The sequence below is a fragment of the Zonotrichia leucophrys genome, chromosome 19, assembly GCF_028769735.1.
Source record: "Zonotrichia leucophrys gambelii isolate GWCS_2022_RI chromosome 19, RI_Zleu_2.0, whole genome shotgun sequence".
Classification (NCBI taxonomy): domain Eukaryota; kingdom Metazoa; phylum Chordata; class Aves; order Passeriformes; family Passerellidae; genus Zonotrichia; species Zonotrichia leucophrys.
The window spans coordinates 6,409,202-6,431,572 of record NC_088188.1 but is presented as its reverse complement, the minus strand read 5'-3'; the positions used below and the strand labels follow the sequence as shown (position 1 = coordinate 6,431,572).

At 43.9% G+C, this 22,371-nt stretch overlaps 1 protein-coding gene across 2 annotated transcripts; it reads right to left on the bottom strand.

Moving 5' to 3' along the window:
• Positions 1 to 1,381: 1,381 nt before the first annotated feature.
• On the bottom strand, positions 1,382 to 18,074 carry CRK (CRK proto-oncogene, adaptor protein). 2 transcript variants are annotated; one of them, XM_064729151.1, is made up of 3 exons: positions 17,735 to 18,071; positions 10,263 to 10,798; positions 1,382 to 4,638 (listed from the first exon to the last, which is right to left on the bottom strand). In XM_064729151.1, exons 1-3 carry the CDS (start codon positions 17,976 to 17,978, stop codon positions 4,501 to 4,503), a joined length of 918 nt encoding a protein of 305 aa, XP_064585221.1. In that variant the 5' UTR covers positions 17,979 to 18,071; the 3' UTR covers positions 1,382 to 4,500. The 2 variants fall into 2 exon arrangements, with proteins under 2 accessions (XP_064585221.1, XP_064585222.1); XM_064729152.1 differs by having other exon boundaries at positions 4,523 to 4,638; positions 10,433 to 10,798; positions 17,735 to 18,074.
• Positions 18,075 to 22,371: the final 4,297 nt, after the last annotated feature.

Below are 22,371 nucleotides of genomic sequence, written 5' to 3'. Positions count from 1 at the left end.
TTTTCAGCAGAGACTTGGGGAGCTGTGCACAATAAATTAAATTTGGATCAATTTAGGAATTTTTCTGTGGTCCTTGTGTTCAGCAGGCACTCAGGTTGCAGGGAGTTCAATAATATCAATAAATCAGGACGCTTCAAGCAGATTTAATTGCCAGAAGTGAGGTGCATTCTTGGTACCCTTGCTAAATAATAGCATATTGTCTAAATACTTGAAATTCTTTTGAATGCACTCGTTACAGATGGCATTCAGATATTTGGAAATTGGTCAGGGATTTGGCAAAGCATGAGGAATAAACAGCCTAATCCAAGGAAATACAGCACAATTTGCTGATGCAATCCTTGCTTGCCCTTTGCCCCCTGAACTTTCACATTAATTCATTCAACCACTGCTGCAGCCAAACCCCACAGCTGAAAGGAGAGGGAATGGAAAAGGAAAAGCATTTTCTGCATGAGCCCTGTGCTCCATCAGCTCAGGGAGCTCTGCAAACACCAGGGCAAGGTGGAGCAGGCAGGGCCCTAGGGAAAGGCAGGCACAGCCTCTTCCTTTGGCTGCAGGGAGCTCTGAAATTCTCTCAGCTAATCCCATTAAAAGGCACCTTTGCAGTGGGTGAGCACTGGAGCAAAGCTGGGGGCTTCTACCTATGAAAAATTAAGGTTTTTTTCCATCTGGAGCTGACAGAATAATCTTTGCTGTGTGGAGACACACCAAGATTCTTATCCCTGGGGCCTAAGGGCCACTGTCCCCTTGCAGTTTTTAAGGAATAGTGTGGCAAAAGTAGCTTTAATGCAGATTGATGTTACAAGCATTGCTCCCCATGGGATTCTGATCCTGATTTTCTGTCCTTCAGCCCTTGACAGCACCTGCACACCCTGGCCTTTCACTGAATTAGTGCTCTCACACCACCACACATGAGACCAGCTCTTCTGAACCATTTGTAGACTCCTGCAGGAGATTCTTGCTGGTATTCATTTGTGTAACTTTGTGTTCACTGATATTTCTAAGAATATATAAACAGCTTTTTATCTTCCCAACCTTCCCATCCAAACAATCCCCAGACTATTCCCTGACACACTTGTGCAGGTAAAATTGAGAGCAAGAGCTACAAAATCTCATCTTAACATTCCTCACAAGTAATTTTTGAAATGAGAATACACATTTCCCCCAGCCCCTTGACTCATTTAATTACAGAAAGTCACCTTCTTTCAAAAAAAGCCATATTTTATTGTTTGATAAGTTAATTTAGTTACCTTGGTTTGTCTTATTTCTGTAGTGCTGTGTTTAATTATTTTCATACTAACATGGCCAATTAAAAATGGCCATACCCCCTCTATTTTTAATTATTACATGCAAATACTCCAAGAACTGATTGAGAATGACTGAGTCAAAGTTTTGGCTATACTTTTATTTACTTCACGTACTATGAACATATACATTACATGCTACAAAAAAATAAAAAAGGACTTTAACTGTCAAGAAAGTGGATAGTGTTATAATACAATGGCACATGTTCGTATTTTTCTTCAAACAGGTTTGGTTAGAATCCTTCCCCAAAACCATTAACAAAAAGGAAGTGTTCTGCTCTTAAAGATGATTAGAAATCTTTGCATTATTAACAAATACAATTCAAACAGATTAACAAGATTTAACCAGGTCATATATTAGTAAAAAGGCAGGGGCTTACCAAAATGAAATATATATTAAAAAACCATAGCAGCCAGTTGTACTTTTTAGTGTGATATAACGTGTAAATGCACCAGAAGAACACAGTGTAATTGAGCATTCTGCTTTCATGGTGTATTTCTAGAAATGATTATTCTAGTTCTAACACCTGCCTATGCACAAGAGACCAAAACCACAGCCAAGGAGGAGACAAAAGATTGTGACCAACATTCTGAGCAATGATTTTTCTGCACGCATTGGGAGAAGGGAGGGAACAAACAGCAGAGGATAAACAAAGGCCACAAAAGGATTTCCTCTACATGTTCATGGACATGGGTTCTACCTATTTGCCTTGAAGAGCCTGACAAGTTGAAATGTCTATTTTGTCCAAATTCATACTCCTTTCTATCACCTATGAAACAAAATCACATTTCAGCTTAGAACTGAAGAGTGGAAAACAGTTGCATTAATGTATCAATCAGCTAAAAAAACTGCTTGACAAGAACTTGGGATTCTAGTGTAACAGCAGCTATTAAGACTCCTCTAGTTTCCTTATTTTGCTCTTTCAAAGTGTACAAATATTCACAATTTATACAGTCTTAACAAAACCACATCTACAAAGTTTGCACAGAACTTGCTAGTTAATTCAATTAATGACTTTCGTATTAAAAAGGCAAGGTTTGCATAATAAAACTTCCAGAAAAATGATCTTTTGGTATCTGAATTCCTGATTGGAAAGTTACAAATATATGGGCTTTCATTAAGTGCAGTTGGCAAAAATCCTTCAGAACAGTGTCACTCTAATGACACAGTGTTTACTATGTTCCTTTTGCAATACCTGAAGAAAAACATAAGAATATATGGGCTACTGAAAAACTCAGTATTAAGTCTGTTATTTATAGTGCAGCTGAACAGTTATAGTGAATATCAGGATCAGAGGAAAACAAATCAGCCTTAAAGAACTTGATGAGTTACAGAACCCACAGTTAGTTTCACAATTTTTTTGCCCTCAAAGTAAATTTTGTACTAAGCTAGAAGAGCTCTCACAATCACTGGCACGTCACCCTAACCAGAATAACAATCCAAGGTAGAACAGAGCTGCAATTCCTCGTTTCCATTCTTACCCCACTGTCCCTGCTGTCAGTTTTTGACATTAATCCTCAGTAGTGCTCATGAGACTGGTGATGGACAAGTGTGATCAACGTTAGTCCACAGAATTAATGAGTGCCCATAACCTGAACATTACTCAGACTTGCTGATGGATTAATTTTGAAGTAAAACAACTAGTACTTAAATAGAACAGAAATATTATAATTTCCAGCATGTTACAGAGTTCTGAGGTAAAGTGTTACCAGTATGGTTGTAGGGTTGGTGCCTTGCAGCAAAGGCCTTTGCAACCCATGAGCCTTGGGGTCACATGGTGTGAAGCAACCAAACCCAACAGTTTCAGTTTGATGCTATTTAGAAAAACCCTTCTGCATGGATTATACTGTAGTCAAAGTTACAAAATTTAGTTTGGTCACCAGAGTGCTGTGCTTGGAAAACAACCCAGGGTACAGGCAAGGGAGAGTTATTTCAGTGTTTAATTTCAGTTTACAAAACTTACTAAATCCATTCTGATTTATATTAGAGAAAACCAGATAATTAGAAGAACAGACTAAAAAACAACCATCAAGCAGTGCATAAACTGCCTACTCAATGCACTGATTTTCATCATGAGCTAGGAAGCCATATTTACTCTATTATGCCTTTTGAGAATCAATCCAGAAGCACACAATTATTTTCCATTAGTTTATTAAAAATAAAATCCTCATGAGTTCACTATCAAATATTTTACAGATGGGAATTAAACCAGAAGAGTCCCCAGACTGTCTTTAAAATAAAACTAATATTTGGTTTGTCAGTTCACCATGCTTGACACTGATTTGTACTGTAACAGTATTGTACAAAATTGAAGAATTCTAGAAAAATTAAACTAGCCCTACACAATTTAATTTTATTGGAAAGCAGTGTCAATATTTTAGTATATTTAGTGAATCAAACACTGCTTTAAAGCTACGTATTAAAGTGCTATGCACGTATTTTTCAGCACTGATATGGAGGTTTACACTTCCATAAGCCTTGTATTTGTGGATAAAAGGAGATACTGTGTGTTAATAAAAATCTTAAATTAAAATCAGCTGCTATGTTTGAAGCATCAACAGTACTGAAGAAATCAATCTAGTGTCCACAAGGTTCTAGAATTCTGAGGTTGATTGGATCTGTCATTTACCATGAAAATGGTAAGGATCTGTAAATCACAAGGCTGTGCCCAAGGGGCCCTTGCCTCAGTCTGTGCTGTGCACAGCTAACTGACCATGCAGAGCACTGCAGAGAACCCAGGATGGAAAAAACACAGAGAGAGCTCCAGGATAAATTTGTGAAATTTCTACCAAGGTATTGAGTTGTCTACGGTTGATCTTCATTGCCTGAGGAAGAAGCAACATAAGCAATGGGCCCGGAGAGAGCTATAAATGTTCTCTGAACATCTACAGCACTGCCTTCTCCAGCTGCTGCTGCTGGAAGGTCCAGGCTGCCGTGCACGTGGACATAAGCAGGCATTACAACCTAGAATCATGGCTAGTTGTGCCACTGGACACAGAGTTATCTACTGTCGTACCCTGAATTACATGACCCTTGCTTAAGGAATGGTGGTGTTGAGTCCCAGGGGTTTGCAGGTTATCAGAATGCTTATCCAAGCAATACCACTTGCAGCGTCGGTCCGAGCTTAGTCTTGATGGCATCTGCAATAAAAACAGGTTGAGATTGTTCCCATCTGTAAGAGCAACTGTTGAGCCACACTCAGCTGAAGTCCTCGTCAGGATTCTGTTGATCCAGCAGACGGACGTGTGTGAATGGAAAGTGACCACGTCTGCCATTACATTCTCCTTCCCACTGACCACTCATGTTAATCTTTGTGACCTTTACCAGCTCACCGACCTGTGGGGTAAGAAATAAACACGTTACAAACCAGAAACATGGGCAGGGTCAGCTGCCACCCCTCCCCGGTGTGCTTCACCCACGTGCACCAGATACACACCCAAAAAAAGCAGCTTTAGTCCTGGCAGTGTCTGTGACACCAGCCTGCCCCCAATGCCATTCACTCCAACAAAGTGTATAAAGAAATGTGCCTAGATCAGGTGAGAACTACCTGAACTGAAGAGTCAGCAATCCAAAACCAACCTTTCCAAGTGTTCCTGGGACCTGCCACCAGGTGCTGTCCTGAGAAATGTGCCCTGCTGGGCTGACAGAGGCCTGCACACTGCTGGGACTCCATCCAGAGCCTCAGAAAGCAAAGCACCTCTATTCCTACTTGCACCTGGACCAAGTGGACACTAACCTGCAAGCTCAACTGCTCTTTAATTTTGGAATCCCACTTTTCAAGCTGGAAAGTGGAGGATCTCTCACTCTTCACAGATTATAACAAGTGTGTAAGAAGTGCCATAAGGCTGCTCTGTTCCTGCTCTGGACATCCACAGTCAGCCACTACCAAAGGCAAAGCCAGATGGCATTCCAAGCTTTCCCAGCATGGATTTCTCAGAGAAATAAATCCCACTGAATCACAGAATTGTTTAAGTTGGAAAAGATCTTCAGGGTCATCGAGTCCAAGCATTAACTCAGCACTGCCAAGTCCAGCTCTCATGGGAACAGTAAAGACAACAGATGCCTCTCCCAGTTGCCCAGGAACACATCCCCTATTCCAATCTCCACCCTAATACTGCCAGCACCAATTCCAAAGGCAGCCTCTGTCACCCCCCTGTGACACAGGGACACACTGCACACAGGCCCTTCCCCAGGCTGTGCAGGCAGCTCACACCAGGACACAAGTCTGGCTCTGATCAGTCCCCAGCTCTGTTCATATTTAAGGGCACTTCAGTAAGTGGCACTCACACAACCCAAGGAAGCACAATTTACATTGTAGACACTCAGTGCAGAGCTAATGAATGCACCACTGAAAAGCTGCCCACCCATTCTACCCCTCTGCAGAATTTTATCAATAATCTGATTTACAAGTAACGTACAACGGTTTTTAGAATTCTTCCCACATCACAGATGGAGGATGCTTTTAGGATAGATAGACTCTATTTTCTTTCACTAATACTGTAAATAAACTCTGAGGGCGTGGCCAAAGGCCTCGCTGCATTTCATCCAGAAATTCACTGAATATATAATTCACACAGATGCTCATCACTGTGTTCCAAATCCATCTAAAACACAACCTCATTATTTGCACTTTCCAGGCAGCCAGCAAAGAACAAGGAAAACAATTTCAGATGTTACCAATCTCCATTAACTTTACAGGTTTTAATCACTTGAAATCTTTTGCCAGAACAGCTTTTAACAGTTCATAAATTCAACCCCTTTCATGGACATTTAATTAAGCTTCCCATACCTCTCATGATTACTTATCTGGTAATGAGAGGCCCTTTGGGACTCTTGCTGTAGCTTTATTTTTGCCTTTTGTAGTCATTAGTATAGACATTTTAATGAATCATATTTTGAAGAAAATCCTCTTATGTATTAGCTACAGGCAAAAAGAAGCCTTCCCCCAGTTCTGAATGCAAGCTTCAGCTCTTTAGGAATTTAATTATGCAGTTTGTATAATTTTGCTACTGCTAATAACCACTGGGGGGTTGTACCAACAAAAATACTCTGCTGACCAAAACAATACATCAGCTATCATTTAACAAGGCTAAGATTCAATGTGACAATACCAGAAGTGGAAAATCTGATTTCCTAATCACAGCCATGACCAGAACAATGTCCCAGATAACTTCAAACTGCTTCAGACCTGGATAAAATCTACAGATCAGTGTTTAACCTCCAGCCCACTGGGAAGGGGAAAGCACCACTTGCACTGGTTTGCAGACTGTGGGCCTGTGCTCTATCACACCTTAATTAGTGTTCATTAGGGTTTATCTAGGATGCCTTACAATAAACTCACCTGCAAAAGGGGGGTTCAACAGAGCAGTGACACAGTTACACTGTGGGTGCTTGTGCAGCTCCCCAGCTCCCCCAGCTGGCTTTGGTTCCAGGGGTGTTCCAGGGTCACTGCAGCCAAGGGACACTCAATTATGAATTCCCCTTACCATACAGAGCTACACTTGAAAGCTGCTTTTCAGTGATTGTTAAATGAGGAGAGACCTCTGAGATCAAATATTCCTTTTTGCCAGTAATTTCATTTAGCAGACACACTGATACGGTTTTTATTCCCATTTCATTTATATATATCAATACCTTCTATATATTTATATATATCAATACCTTCTCATTCATTCTTATAGATATCTATATATCTTTACATCTGCCAAAGCAGGACTAACTTGAAGCAAGCATGAACCATTTCACAAATGTTGCCTTAATAAAATGGCTCCATTAGATCCTGACTAACTGAAAGATCTTTCTAGATCTGCTTCAAGCCTCTGCCTAGCAAGCTGTATTTCAACCACTCTCCTGAAGACAACACAGAGAACCCTTCCAAAAATTACTTCTTATTAAGTGCTGAAGTTTTAAAACCTTTAGGCTAGGAGTGGATGCTGTCTCTGAATTCTCCTCACTTTCAGCATTGATTTATGGCCACATCAGTCCATAGTGCATCATCCCACCAAGCACAGCACCTCAGGAACAACACTGTACCCTGCTAGAAAGCCAGCTTTGTCTCAGTCTTCATCAGAAGCTTTAAAACTAAATATACCCCATATGCTTCAAAGCAAAACTGAAGGTTCAAGTGAAGACTTCTGTATGCTGTGGTTTTATTCCAAGTACTCCTCTTTGGTGAGGTCAGGGTGGCAGAGTTCTGCTACTGTTACAAAGAAAAAAAATAAATCGATCGATCTCAGAGTCATTCACCACACAGATCTTTCCTTTCCCTCCTCTATTTTCTCTTAAAATAGACTGAAAACTCCTTGCATAGGTCCAGTTACATGCAAAATAAATGTTAACTTCTCCTGCTGAATCTTTTCTCCATAATAGAGCACAGACTTTATTAGAACATCATTTGCTCTGATCCTCCTTCCCTGAACTCTTCAAAAGCATGTCAGGCTTAAAATAACAGAACAGCACAGATATTCTGTTTGCAGTTTGGGCAAAAACTGTTTGATGTTAAGAATCTATTTTTCTAAGAGAAGCAGTGGGATCCACCCCCTGCCATGAATATTGCCAGATTTAAGGATAAGAGTTTTCATTTGGAAAGAATCCCACTTGCTGTATTTATAAAGAGGTCTGGGCAAAAATGGCCTGATCAGATTTACATAATGCTCTCTACTAAGTTATCTAAGAAAGAGATCTCTAAATAAACAGAGAAGGAACACCATGAAGTGAAAGGGAATGTGGAGAAAGGAGACAACAAGAGACAGCACTTTGATAGACAGGATGAAGAAAAACTCGGGAGAAAATGAAATATTGCTTTTTTTCCTGTACAGACATTGAAAGCAACTCAGTAACATTGTGATTGGAAGTGATAAAAGCTGCAAAGCTTTGAAGGCCACTAGAAGCAGTGATAAATGGCTCACTTTTTAAAACTACATGTTTGCAATATTACATACAGAATGAAGAACCACTACTACTATTGCATTTCTTAAATGGAGAGCAAGACAGGAATGTAACAGCCTAACCAAGAGGGCCAAGGTGTCAACTGATAAATATTGAAGTCGTTTTAAGAGGCCCAAAAAGCCATTTCTGGACACCAGAAATCTCCTGCAGTCACACAGCCAAGCTGAGCTGACACTGCTCAGCTGCCTCTCCCAAATCCTTCAGCTACTCAGCCTTTCCCATCAGTAAAAGACTCAAGGTGTAAGGTAGCTCAGAAAAGAGAGGTGTTACCCACAAAGCTGCTCTTCCTACAGCACTGCACTCTTGCCAGATCATGTGAGTTTGGTGAAGAGGATTGAACTAACCCAAGATCAGCCCTGGCACCCACAAGCTGCTCTCCAGCGTGGAAAGCATTTCCTTTCACTCTAAGTTGCTTATGGCCTGGATTAGCAGCATTTCCTCACCCTCCCTGTTTCACTCCATGCTCCCAAATCCTGCACTGGGCAGCAGTGTGGGGTTCTTTGGTGGAATAAAGTGTGAAGTTAAGGCTTAAGAGAATGCAAAATTCAGAAAGAAAACCAAAAGGGTTTGCTAAATATGCCACAACAGTATCCAGAGGCTCAAAACCAATCTAACATCTGGTGATTACAACAGCCTGCATTCAGGGGGTAACTGGGTGGAAAGGGTGAGAAAAAGGAGAGAGACAGCATTTCAACCTTTATGAGAGTTTCAAGGGTAAAAATCCTCACATTGCCCCAAAATCTGGTGAGTTTACATGAATTTCTATACCTGCTTCTCAACCTAAAAATATTCAGCCCTATAACAGAATGTGCAGCAACTCAGAGTGTATCTCCTCCCTACATGGGAGAGATTTCCCACCTGCCAGGCTGCACATCAGTGACCCACCTGCAGCCTGTGCTGCACCACACACACCTACAGCTGCCAGGTCCCCGAGTCCTGCAGTGCCTCCTGTGCTATGCACAACTGCACAAAGAATTTGAGAGTGCAGAGGAGATGCTCTGACTCAGCACAGAAACTGTTTTTTCCCAAGTACTTAAAATGTTATATAAACAGGAAGTCAATTAGGTATCAGGAAATTCCAGAGCCTCTGGCTCAAAGAAAGCCTAGATTAAAGGATACAATTTACATATCCTAAGGCAAAGGTCTGCCACAGGGAATACCTTAGTCTCAATTTCCTCAAATGGAACTTGGGGGAGAACTATCTGATGTGGAGAGATAGAGCACTCCAGTCACCTTTTTAAGAGGAAAAGAGACAAATCAAAAAGGGTCTGTGCAATTACTTGATCCTGTCAGGAAGTGAATCAACCTGGGGAAAACTCAGTGCTTTACTACAAACCCTGCTCCATCAATCACTGCTTTGTACCAGACTAACAAACTGTGGTGTGAACAAGTGCTATTGCATTGCTTATCAATCACTGCTTTGTACCAGACTAAAACTGTGGTGTGAACTGTGAAATGCTCCTGCCTCAAACCTAAACCCACAGTAATCTGCTTGAGGTGATGTTACAATTAAATTCTGTGTGTGATCATCATCTCAGTCCAGGTAATTTCAAAGTGTATCAATGTTTCCACTGATTGCTTTAAAACTGCTGACACACTGGGGAGAAAAAAATACCCAACACAACACAAACCAACAAACAACCCAGCACACCTTGTACAGATTGTGGTGAGGCACACAACAGCAAACACAGGTTCAGACATACAATTTATGAGCTGCTCCCTCTCCCTCCCCCCAAAATAAACATTTCAGAACTGAAAACATGGATGGGGAAACACTTATGTTAGTGATGGTTGACAACAGACACAATACTGGTTCATTAACCTAGTAATAATCAACAATAATCTAATTTAAAAGTGACTCAAGTCACTCATTTTATCCATAACTTATTAATGATGACATAAAACCAGTATTACAAAGCTTTTCCCTTTCTCATTCCTCCAAAACTAGCACGTGAGCGAAAGGGAAATCCCTTGAACAGATCTCTTCCTTCTACATTTTGCCCATTATGTACCTCCAAAGCCAAGGCTGTCTTGTCGTAGGCATTAGGGACTCGCTTCTGGATAACCCGGGCAAAAATGGGGCCATTCTGGAGGTTAGGGAGCGGAGTGTTGATGCTGGGCTGGGCATAGGGCCCTGGCTCCGGCCCACCCAGTGGCTGTGGGTGGGAACTATCCTGGTTACCTCCAATCAGAGTGGGGACTGAAGCAGAGGAAGGTCTATACTTCTCGACGTAAGGAACGGGAATCATTCCCCTCTTCCCTTCGCTGTCTTCTGCGTTCCACCACTGCTCTTCAGGCTTATCCCGGATTCTCAGGATGTCTCCTTTCTTAAAGGGGAGATCTTCCTCATCATTGCCATTAAAGTCAAAGAGGGCTCGCACATACTCGGCCTCCTCCTGCCTGAGGATGACCCCGCTATTCTGCCTCGAGCGCGAAACCGGTTCTATCAAGGTTGTAGTGTCCAAATAGTGAATTTTGTAGAATTCCAGTAAAGATGGCAAAGAATCAAACTCTTGGTCACCTATTCGAAACCTGGTGGGATTCGACCCTGAAAAGAGAAGGCAACATGTCAAGGAGAGCATTGAAACTACAAATCAAACATTTGAGAAGACAAAGACATTTAAACAGAAGTATTTCAACACCGAATTTGATCACCTTGACATCATATTCAGCTTTTCTGAGCATTTTCAATCAAAGGCAGCACTGTCATGATCATGAGTACAGGTTTTTTTAAAAAGATTTTGTCAAGGAAGGAAAAGAGAAATTCTTTGGCACCACCAAACTTCCCTAATTATGATAAAAATATCTTTGTTTCTTTCAGTATTATATGGACCCAACAGATGAAAATGTTCAGTACATCAGGGTTTCTAAGGAAAGAGAATGAAAAATTCAGGTCCAGTTCAATTCAACAATTCTCCTGTTTTATGCTCTAAATATAGGAAGTAAATTTTGGTACCATTTCAAGGAAATTAATTTTTTTAAACTCTCTTCTGCTGTTCAGATCTATTTCCAAAGAACAACACTGCAACAATGGTTATTTACCTGTTGTAACACTTTGGGTTAAAGGCATGGACACTACAGAAAACTGCTCTGCACAGCAGCAAACAAATAAAGTTATTTTTCATTTTGATAAAAGGTACCAGTAAAGAAAATTATCTCCATTCTATGCAATGCAAAGCAACAACCTATATTTTCATAACAGGAATGACTCAGCCTTTTCATCTCAAGTCTTGTAGCTTCTTTGCCACGTTTGTCAGATGGAGCCTAAGCCATAAATCCAAACCTCAAATACACTGGAATACAGATGATGCTCACATCCAAGCCATTACAAGCATCACTACAAGTGCAGAATATCCATTTCCAATCTGTGTGCTTTGCTTTTTTTTCCATTTTATGTCCTTCAGGCTCAGCTGGGGAAAAACACACACATGATGTTCTATTTCCACCATGCCCCGTGCCACCAGCTATGGGAAGAACTGGGGAAGGCTGGGGGAAGGGAGTGCAGATGAAAAGATTTATATTTTAATGAGTAACTCTTTTAGCAAGACAGAGATGCTTACTTTGCAAGTCTGTTTTCTCTGCAGGGAATATCTAACAGTCCCAAGCCTTAGCTCTGGAGTACAAAGCTAGCAGAATCTTTCAAGCTGTCACTGATCCAAAACTCCCTGCAAAGTAGCACTGTCAGCATGGAAAGCTAATGTTACAACAAGTTCTTTCAGGAGAGCAGAAAGGGGTTCTAAGAGAGAAAAGGGCAGATTCAATGAGACCAACACCCGAGAAATGAGTTCTGAAGTATCCTGAAGGAACAGCAGCATTAGTGGGGCTGCTTAAAGGAAATCTGAAGGAGCAGAACTAAGTCATTGCAAAAAGCATGTTTGCATGCTTTAACAGCCCTGAAAGGCTCTCTAAAGAAATGAATACAAACACAGTGAGCCAAAACCCAAAAGCACTAGCCTTGAAAAACTGCAAAAAAAACCCCTCAAACTGGCATCACCAGAGATAAAGGAAGTTAATGAGTTATCAGTGAGAAAAGTGAGCCCAGCATGGGGAGAGATTTAAGAATCCATCATATTCTCCCACAGTGTAGTGCTGAGAGGATGCAAAACCCCCTCAAGTTTTGTTGCTGAGATGCAACTCAGAGCTCTAGACTTGGCCAGAACCCTGGAATTTCATCCCAGTGGCACTGTCAGCTCTGTGGGCTCACAGGACAGGAATTGTGGCTGGACAGGCAGCTCAGTGGCAAACAGGGAATGCTGCACTTCACTTGAGGTACAAGTGGGGAACACAGCAGGTCTCAGACCAACCTGGTGACAGAAACACATGCAAATATCCAGCACGATTTTACCTTTAGCTTTAAGGATCAAACTTGACACCTGAGCAAAAATAAAAAGTCATGGGAACTTTAAAGCAGAGCAGCAAAGCTCTTTGCAACCCATATGGAGAAGACTGAGTCTCAGGGAAGTTCACTGACATGGAACTTATTTCACATGACAGAAACAGAGATCCTGAAACACCAATTTACCTCAGTGAAACCTGCTACAAGCTGACTCAGCCAGGGGGCTGAGCTCTGTCAGCAGTGTGGGATTCACTGAGAAATCTTCACAGGTCACAGGAAATGAGCAGTTCATCAGCAACATTCATCAGCCTGGTCAATCTTCAATCTCCACCAGGATGAACAAGGCATTTTGGAGTGTTTTTTTTTTTTTTTTCCTTTGGAACAGGTTCACCCTCTTGAATTAATGCACAACAGCCTGAGGGACCTGCCAAGTGTACCTGAACACAAGTTGGACTTTAAAAAGAAAAGTCCTCTGGAACATTATGTACAGAGGAGTGACAGAAATCACTGTACTGAATCCTGGAAAATCAGATCCTGAGAGGTGTTTTGCTCAACAGCCAGAGGACACAGACCCTCCAAATTCTGGGATCAGAAAGATCAAGGCACTCCTTGAAGGGACAGAGAGAAAAGCATCAGAAAGGAGAGATGTGACCCTCCCAAAGACCACACTGCCACAAAACCACGTGCACTTCTGATGCTTTTCTTTTAAAAAATGTAATGTGGCTACAGAAGATCTAGAACAAGAAATCTATAAACTTAATCTAAATTAATCATCAATTAATATCAAGGCAGCAATCTCATAATCATCTGGAGAACTTAAATAGAAAACCCCTAAAATTTAGCTAAAACAGGCATAAAAAGTTCAAAGTCACAGGTGGTAAAATACAGATTGGAAATAAAATACAACTCCACCTTCCCAAGCAAGTGGAAAACTTTCCATCAGTTTAAATCTTTTCTTCAGCTAAAATGAACCAAGTGATGTTCACATGCAGTGGGGAAATCATTGCACTCCCTACAGACTCCTGACTTTTGTCATTCCCTGGTACAATGAAATTCACAGATTTAACAGATTCCAGAGGAATTCTTCAGCCTCTTGTTTGAACTGTGGCACTGCTCATACCTGCAGGCCAATGGAATAATTCAGGCAAGATCTAACACAAGGAAAAGTTACAGCAATGAAATGAGTGGGGTTTTTTGGGAATAAGAGCAGTTTTCCTTCGTGATCCTGGGATTCCTCTGGAAGGCACAAGCCTGAGCAGCACAGTGAGCACATCTTCTGAGGGCTCCCAGAAGAGCACAGGCATGGAAAGGTGAGTCCTTTGTCACTTCCTGTGAAAACTGGGACACTTGAGTGCAGGAAATTCTCTTTCTGCACCCTGGCACAGCTGGAGAAGCTGCTCAGGGAGTACCTCCAACACCAGCACAGCTCAGCTGAGCAAGGTGAACTTTCTGAATGAGAAGCACAAAGGGCTGAGTATCCTCTTCCTTCCTCCATCTCCACTAACATAACTCCAGCCATCTCAGGATGCCACAAAAGGTGAGGAAAGAGTTAAAATCCAAAGGGTCCCACAACTGAAGAACATTTCAAACCTGGCTCATATCAGTGCTCTGTTTATGATGCACATTCCCTCCTGTCACAGCCCTGTGACACTGAGCTGCCTTTGTGTCAGCCTGGGAAAAGTGCTGGTGTGTGGTTTAAATATTGCCCAGATCCTGGGGCTTGGGGCTATAACAATTCTGCTGGTTGGGCAGGTGGTGAAAGCACAGAGCATCTCCTCACCTTCTCAGACATCTCAGGGGTTTGCATTTCTCCCTTCACTCCAATTGTTAAGTGTCAGTAAGGAGTTTTCTCTTTATTCCCAAGCTTTGGAAACTCTTCCTTCACAGAAATGCAGGTGTTTATTTTTACATCTCGTTTATTCTGTAAGGGTGGCTCCCTTTCCCAATTCAGAGTGTTTAGGGCCAGCAAAGCTGTTCTTATCAGCCAGAGCTGCAGTAAGACACCCAGTGATGTCAGCCACTTCCTCCTGGAGCAGATGGGAACTGGGCTCTGAAGGCACCACATTCCAGCCCTTGTGCTTCCCCCACCCCCTCAGGGACACCTCTTTTCCTTGTTCTCAAGTACCTTCCTACTCATGCTGAGCAGAACAAATAAACCCCACAAACACCCTATAAAAACATAAAACTCCATTGAGTGGAAGAGCTCTGAGCACACCAGGAAAACATTCACTGAGGAGTTACACTCATTTCTGATCACTGCACTCAGCATTTACACATCACAGGAGAACAGCAGATGTCTAATACAGCACTTTCTAAAGATACAACTAGTTTGCATTTCAATTTATTTTTATCCCAATATAAAAATGAAAATAAAACCAAAACTCAAGCATCAGAGTTAAACCACTCTGCTCACACATGCCTAAAGCCACCTCACCCAGGGCTGAGTGTGGGTATCATTCTGTGAGGATTCTGTGATTCCAGGAGGTTCAGTCACAATGGAAGTGATTTAGAAAAATTCAATTCAGAATCCTGAAATTTTATCTGTTATATCTGCAGAATTCAGTCAGACATTATAAGGCTTCTGTCTTTATAATGCTGCACTCTCAACAGAGAGCATTTCTATCTTTAGGTATTTCAGGCATTTTTTAGTGCATATCACACATTTTTACCCCAAGCCTCCATGTCACATCATAAACACATGATATATTTAATATTTCCTCAGCTGTCCATCACCATGCTAATGCCTGCATGAAGCACTTTGTCTTGTTTAGGATTTCTTTAGCCATAACTGTGATACTTCATCACAAATGATCCATTTCCACTGAAAACAGAATGTTTTTCTTTCCCATAATTCAGTGATTTATCCTATTTTTAACATCCTTTAGACATTCCAGGAAGACATAAAAAATTCTGTTCAATTCTTTTTTCTTTGTTGAAAAATCACCTACAAGAAGTTAGAAACTGCAGCATCAGTCAAAAGGTCAATTTAACAAAAAGTTTGCAAGTTTACTTTCTACTTCAGAAATTAAAGAAGGGATCATGTTTTTGTGACATTGTGGTTTTTAGGGAAGCCAGAGCTCCTCATCTCATTCATTCTGTGCTGAGAGCAGCCAGGAATTTCACAGACACCGAGCCCAACACAAATCAACCCAAGAACCCAACCTGGAATATTCAAATTTCCCAAAGAGACCTGTGCATTTGCCAAACAATAAATTGGTAAAAAAATTGTACCATACTAAAATATAGTAATTTTGTTTTCCCTACTGTTCTAACTTGGCCACAGTAAAAAGGCAGGACAATTTGCAAACATTTAACTCTTTTTACTGCATTAGCTTCCCTACCCAAACACAGAATCATCTTCAATCTTCTACTGTTTTCACCTCCCTTCCACTGCAGAACAACCTCCCACTTATTTTCTTCTGGAAGAGCACCTTAATTACACTTGGAGTATAATTCAATATACACCTCCCCAGCACCTTCTTTGGTTGGAGTGTGAAGGCAGCAGCATCAGCATGGAGGCAAGATTTAATTAAAATTACTGAAATCAGCGTGGGAGTGTCTGTAGTGCAGCAGTGATGCATCACCCCTCCCCAGAACCTCCAGGGGACAAATAAAAAGGAGACCAACCAAAACATAATTATACTTTTCCAGATATATTAAGCCTACTGTGGCACCAGCTTACACAGCTACTCTTTTAAAACAGAAGAGAATTACAAGGTGCTTCATGATTTTAACCAAAGCCAGCCCACAGAATGCCACAAATGTCACTGAGCTTAGGATGTAACACAGGAAAAAAGTCAGGATGGCTGTACTGAAGTGATGCCACTGTTTTTCCAGAGATGAGTTGCTCCCCAAAAAACAACTGCCCAGAAGTGACAGACACTCATGACCCAGTGTTTCTCACTGTCTTTAAAATCCAATTAGGTCGGATTGACAACAAAGCATCCTGGTGACTGACTCTGCTCCACACAACAGCAGCCATCCTTGTCAGCAATTACAGCACCAAACAAACCTGTCTGCACACACAGAGCAACAGGAACCCACCCCACTGTGACCCCCACAGCAGCAATAAATTCAATTTCCAGCTGAATTCAGCCACCTTTAACTTCTACCTGTGGAGCTCTGAGACCTGAGTGTACCGTGCAGCTCCAGGAGGTTCCTGCCATAAACAGGATCAGTTTAGACTTTCCCCATTTTTCCAATCTGAAATGCTTCCCCTGTATGACAGTGCAAACCTACTGGCACTAATCTTGTTTTCTCTCAGATTATCTCCTTAGTCAAACACTCTGTGCAGAGACTGAAAAATAAAACAAGTCTTGTTATATCTTTCCACCACTAGTCTCCTATTCCACCCACAGACCTACACCACAGTGTGTCTCTATCTACTTTCTGCCAAACAAGTTCACCAAATCTCTTATTACACAGGTTCACTATAATTAAATATTATCTAGTGGCTCCTTGCAGAGATGTCAATCACACATCCACATCATTTTGCAAGGATTAATATCCAAACTCGAGCAGTTCCAGCAGAGGGACACCAATGCCTTTGGACTGCACATTCTGACACATCCAAGGGTTCTGCACTGCTGGGGTTCACTTGGACTAAACAGCAAAAATTCTGCTTCTCCCTCTGGCACAATCAGCAGTGTGTTGTTTTCATTATTACATGTTCAACTGATGAGAAACAATATCAAACTTCTCCTTTCAACGGGAAAGAAACTGAACTTCACATCTGATTTCAAGACACCATTGCCTTTACATCCTGAAGAGTTCCCACCGCTCAAACTCGAACTCAGCCTCCCTGATAACGCAAAACTGCCTGGTCAGAAGTCAGACTTTAGAGATGACACTTGCACAGAACCACCTCCCAGCTGAGATAACACGGGAAATCTATGAATTATCGCTAAGGGGGTCAGGAAAACAAAGAGGTGCGAGGCTGGAGCCGCGGGATGCCCAACTCCAGGACGCTGAATTTCCTGTGGCACAGGACGGCAGGTGCGGACACGGCTGTGCTCGGGCAGCGGCCGCAGCTCCGAACGCGGCTTAACTCCAGCACAAAGCGCTCCAGCCTGCGAACACCGCCCGGCGGAGCCGCCCCGGCTGCCCTGCCCGGGGCTGCGGGCACCGCCGGCCCTGGGGGTCACTCACCCGGGGCCCCGGGGCCCTCGCCGCCGGACCGCCGGGCTCCCGCCGGCCCCAGGCTGTTGACGATGTAGTGCGAGACGCGGGAGCTCTCGGACACCGACAGCACGAAGTCGCCGGGGATGGTGCTGGAGTCGCGCACCAGGAAGGTGCCGTGGCGCTGGCCCTGCAGCAGCGATACGGCCTCGCCGCGGCTCAGCCGGCCCCAGTACCAGCTCGCCCGGTCCTCGGAGTCGAACTGCCCGGCCATGGGGGCCGCGCTCCTCCCCCGACCGCGGCCGCCGCCGCCCGCGGAGCCGCTCAAAATGGCGGCCCCGGCCTGACCTCACCTACCGGACGTGACCGCACACGGGGAGCCCTGACGTCATCTCCCCGCGCGGGCGGGGTCCGTGTGAGGGCGGCCGGGAGCGGGAGGCGGGAACGGCGGGAGCGGCTGGTGAATCCCGGCAATGCCGGCATCGATCGGGCTGGGAAACACCGCCGTAATCAGCGACTCCGGCCCGGTACCGGACACCGCCTTCTTAACCACACCGAAGTGCCGCGTCCGGTCGTTTCTTGAACACCTCCGAGCGCGGTGACTCCGCCACATCCCTGGGCAGCCTTTCCAATGACCTTCTCTGGGAAGAAGTTCCTCCTGATGTCCAGCCTTACCCTCCCCTGACACAGCTTGAGGCCGTTTCCCCTCGTCCTGTCCCTTGGGAGCAGAGCCCGACCCCCACCTGGCTCCAGCCTCCTTTCCAGCAGTTGTGGAGAGCCAGAAGGTTCCTGCTCCTTTTCTCCAGGCTCAGCTTTCCTGGCTCCCTCAGCCTCTCCTGGTGCTCCCGCTCTGTTCCCTTCTCTGGTCATGCTCCAGCCCCTCGATGTCCTTCCTGAACTGAGGGGACACAGCGCTTGAATGTGGCCTTAAAAATGCCCCGCACAGGGGGGACAGTCCCTTCCCTGGCCCTGCTGCCACAGCATTCCTTGCCTGCAAAGATGGGGAAGGGTCTGGAAAGAAAGCCTTATGAGAATGGACTGGAGACACTTCGTTTGTTTGGAGAAGAGGACACTGAAGTCAGACCTCATTGTGATCTTCAACATTCTTCTGAGGGACAGCACCAATCTCTGCTCTGTGACCAGGGACAGGACCCGAGGGAAAAGCAGGAGCTGTGCCAGGGGAGGGTTAAGTTGGATTTTAGGGAAAGGTTCTTCCCCAGAGGGTGCTGGGCACTGCCCAGGCTCCCCAGGGAATGGGCACAGCCCCAAGGCTGCCAGAGCTCCAGGAATGTTTGGACAACACTTCCAGGGATGCTCTGGGATTGTTGGGATGTTTGTGCAGGATCAGGAGTTGGAATAGATGATCCTTGTGGGTCCCTTCCAGCTCAGTACATTGTGTATATTTTCATTCATACATTGAAGGCTACAGCTCACTGTGTTTTCCTTCAGGGCTGTTCCAGCAGCTTCTCTCCTCATCTTCCCTGCCAGCCACATATTCCCACCCATGGCTGTGCCAGCACAGCTGCTTTTCATGGAAGTACACACTGAATTGGGCCAACGAGCTGTTCTGGGTTAAAAATAGCCCTGTGAAATAAAAAGTTTTGTTTTATTCAGGGCAGTTCACTGACTGCAGTACCGCAGAGGTCTGCAACAGCAAAGAGCTGAAGTTCCACTGCTGCCACAGAAGAACCAAGTGTGTGTGGGCATGCACAAATTAAGAGTTATATTTGTGAGAACAAATCAATATTTACCACTTTTAGAGTGTTCTCCAAGATCTCTTAAATGCCAGAGTAGTATCTGTCAATGTGTGCAGAATTCTGCTGCAGTTCTGCTCAGTTCTGTGAGCTTTTTTCCAGAAAGGAATGTGCTTTTTCAACTGTGTGGTCTCCCTGTTGGCAGCACTGGCATAAACAATGTTAGAGCACAGCTGTCCCTGACTGTGAGGGTGCTGTGCCCCTCCTTGCATCCAAAATCCTGCTTTTTTTAGGGCCCTGGAGCTGTGTCCTGGATGGGACTCTGGCATTGTGTCAGGTCACCAGGGCTGTACTAACCTCCACAATATCCCAGTGAGAAAATATTCTGTCTTACAGGTGTGGAGCCTGTGGATTCATCAAATCCATAAGAAAACACCAGGTGCTTGATTTCAGCCTCACAAATGAACATCCTTCCTCTGCTGATGCTGTTCTCTCTCCAGATGGACTGGAGCTAGGAGGAGCCCTGATCCATTGGGAAGGCAGTCCCAGTTTCCCTGGTGATGTGTGGGGTGTGCTGGCCAGCTGCAGGGATAGCACACACACTTCCATGGGTTTTTCACAGGTTTGAAAAGCTGCAGATCCTTGTTGAGAGCCCAGGACGGCAGGAGAGTTAAATCATATCCTCAGGAACACGTGTCCGTTCTGTTCAGTGTTCACAGACCTCAAACAAACAATCAACTAATATTTTATTAGGGCAAAATTCACCATTTTTCTGATTCCTACCAGACCACTGCAAAAAAGTCTCTTTTTTTGCAGACTGTTCTTTTTTCCCCTCCCTCCTCGGTCCCCATCTCCCGTTCTCAGCCGATCCCAGAACTGCGGGAATTGGTGTTTTCCATCAGGTTTTGGTTTTGCTTTTCGCTCACGTTGGGAATTCTGTTGCATGAGCTCTCTCTGGTGGTCAAAGCCGGGAAACCAATAACGCTCCTGCCCTAAATCGCTCCTGTGAGTGTTTTAATGCTGGAATAATTTAATAGGATCTTGGAATAGTTTGGGTTGGAAGTGACCTCGCAGATCATCCAGGTCTGACCCCCGACTGTGGACAGGGACACCTCCACTAGGGCAGAGCTCCATCCAACCTGGCCTTGATCACTTCCAGGTTATGCACAGCTTCTCTCCTACAGTCACTTTCTCACCTTCATTATTTGTAAAGGCCTTTCCTTACTTAGCATTTCTGACAATGACTGGTAGCCTTTCCCAAATTTCTTTTTCCTCCCCTATTTAAACACTGCACCCCTCAGTGGTTTATTACCCTCGCCCCACCCCTGCTGCACAAAGGCTACAACAAGGCAGAGCCCTTCTGCTTCTTACAAAATGGAAAACAATTAACATGAATTTTAAGAATTTTTCAGAGGCAGAGGGATTGCAGGAATGTGAAAGAAAAACAAAGCTCTGGGACACAGTCTCAGAAGAATAAAAACCTAAATCAGCTTGAAATGCTGCAGAATTCACTGTTAATTACAAGATCCTGAAAGGAATTACAAAATATTATGAAAACATTCTATTCACTCACCTAGCAGTAAAAAGCCCCACTGGTACCCAGGTTTAGTTTCCCTCTCCTGATTTTATTGTCCCTACCAGTTGGCCAGAGATTGTTTTTTCCTAAGGAGCTCTAAAATTTTGGCAACGTGTCCAAAGCCACAGTCAATCAGTTGAAAGTTTCTTGCTGAGTGCAATGAGTGAATCTTGAAACGGTGCCAAGCATGGAGGGCTGGAGGACAGCAATGTTCTGCCTGAGGTGACATCCAAGGGATGTTGAAACAAAATCAGGAAACACCTGGGTCAGCCCAAGGTTCATCTGCGCTCTGCTGACAGCAGGGCAAGGTGACCTGGTGTCACATAACCCTGTCCCAGCTGCTCCTTGAAGGGTTTGGCTTTGTCAAGCTGGTCTAGATCACATGGTGATACTGTGTCCTATTTAGAAAACTAAAACTAAAGGAAGGTTCCATCTCTTGGTTTCTTTTCCCTGTGACCTGAAGAAACAGCGTTTATCCCACAGAAATGTTTCCTCTTGTTTAGGCTCAGCTGCTCGCAGGAGGTGCCTGTGTCCTGTTTATTCCTTTTCTTCACCTCCTGTGGCCTGGAACCTGGCTTCACACCTGGCTTGGAAGTGTCACCTGTGCCAGCAGTTCCTGCCAGGTGCTGCTGTGGGATGTCAGCCCCAAATGCAGCACTTTTGGTGAACAGTGACATGAGCCATTGTGTAATGAGCTCTGTGTGAAGACTTGGGAATAAATAATCTTGGAGTGAGTGATGGGTGGAAGGATCTCTTGATCCCACTGAATTTTGTGTAAGGGGAGCAGCCTTGATGCTGCCAGCTGGGAAATGTCTTAGTGACAAAGTCTAAATTTGAGTTTTCCTGGGAGGTACCATCAGTTCAGAGGGAAAGTGACGAGTCACAGGAAATGGACTGAATGAGGTTTATATGTAAACACAGAAATGAGGCGTGGAGCAGCCTGAGCTGGAGGGGAAGGTCCTGCTGGAGAGGTAACAGGAATTCTTAGTGGTGTGGTGATAACACACAATAACACTGGGATGTGGCTGTGTATCCTGGCAGTTGTGTGAAATAATGATGCCAAGGCAGGAGCAGCTCCTCGGCTAGAACAGGGCTCTGGTCTGCTGTGTGTGAGGGAATGGAGCTGATTAGAGTCATTAGGGGAATGGAGAACTGGTCTCACGGGGGCTGGTGAAAGCATGTGGTTTATTTAGGCCAAGAAGAGGCAAGGCTGCTCTCCTGGAACAACCTGAACACCTTGGGACAAGGGGACAAAGAGAATAACTGAGCCTCAGAACAATGGGACGCAACTGCAAGCTGAGAATTAGTTTGATTTTATCAGCGGTGTAACATTCCACTAATATGGACGGGGAAATTGAACATTAGAGTTCAGATAGTTAAAAAAACCCTTTTTTTTT

Bases quoted from the DNA above. Each gene is read 5' to 3' on its own strand.
- CRK (XM_064729151.1), bottom strand. From the start codon at position 17,978: ATGGCCGGGCAGTTCGACTCCGAGGACCGGGCGAGCTGGTACTGGGGC. The intron at 10,799-17,734 runs GTGAGTGACCCC...TTCTCTTTTCAG, and splicing joins CGAGGGCCCCGGGGCCCCGG to GGTCGAATCCCACCAGGTTT. The intron at 4,639-10,262 runs GTACATAATGGG...CTTACCCCACAG, and splicing joins AGACAGCCTTGGCTTTGGAG to GTCGGTGAGCTGGTAAAGGT.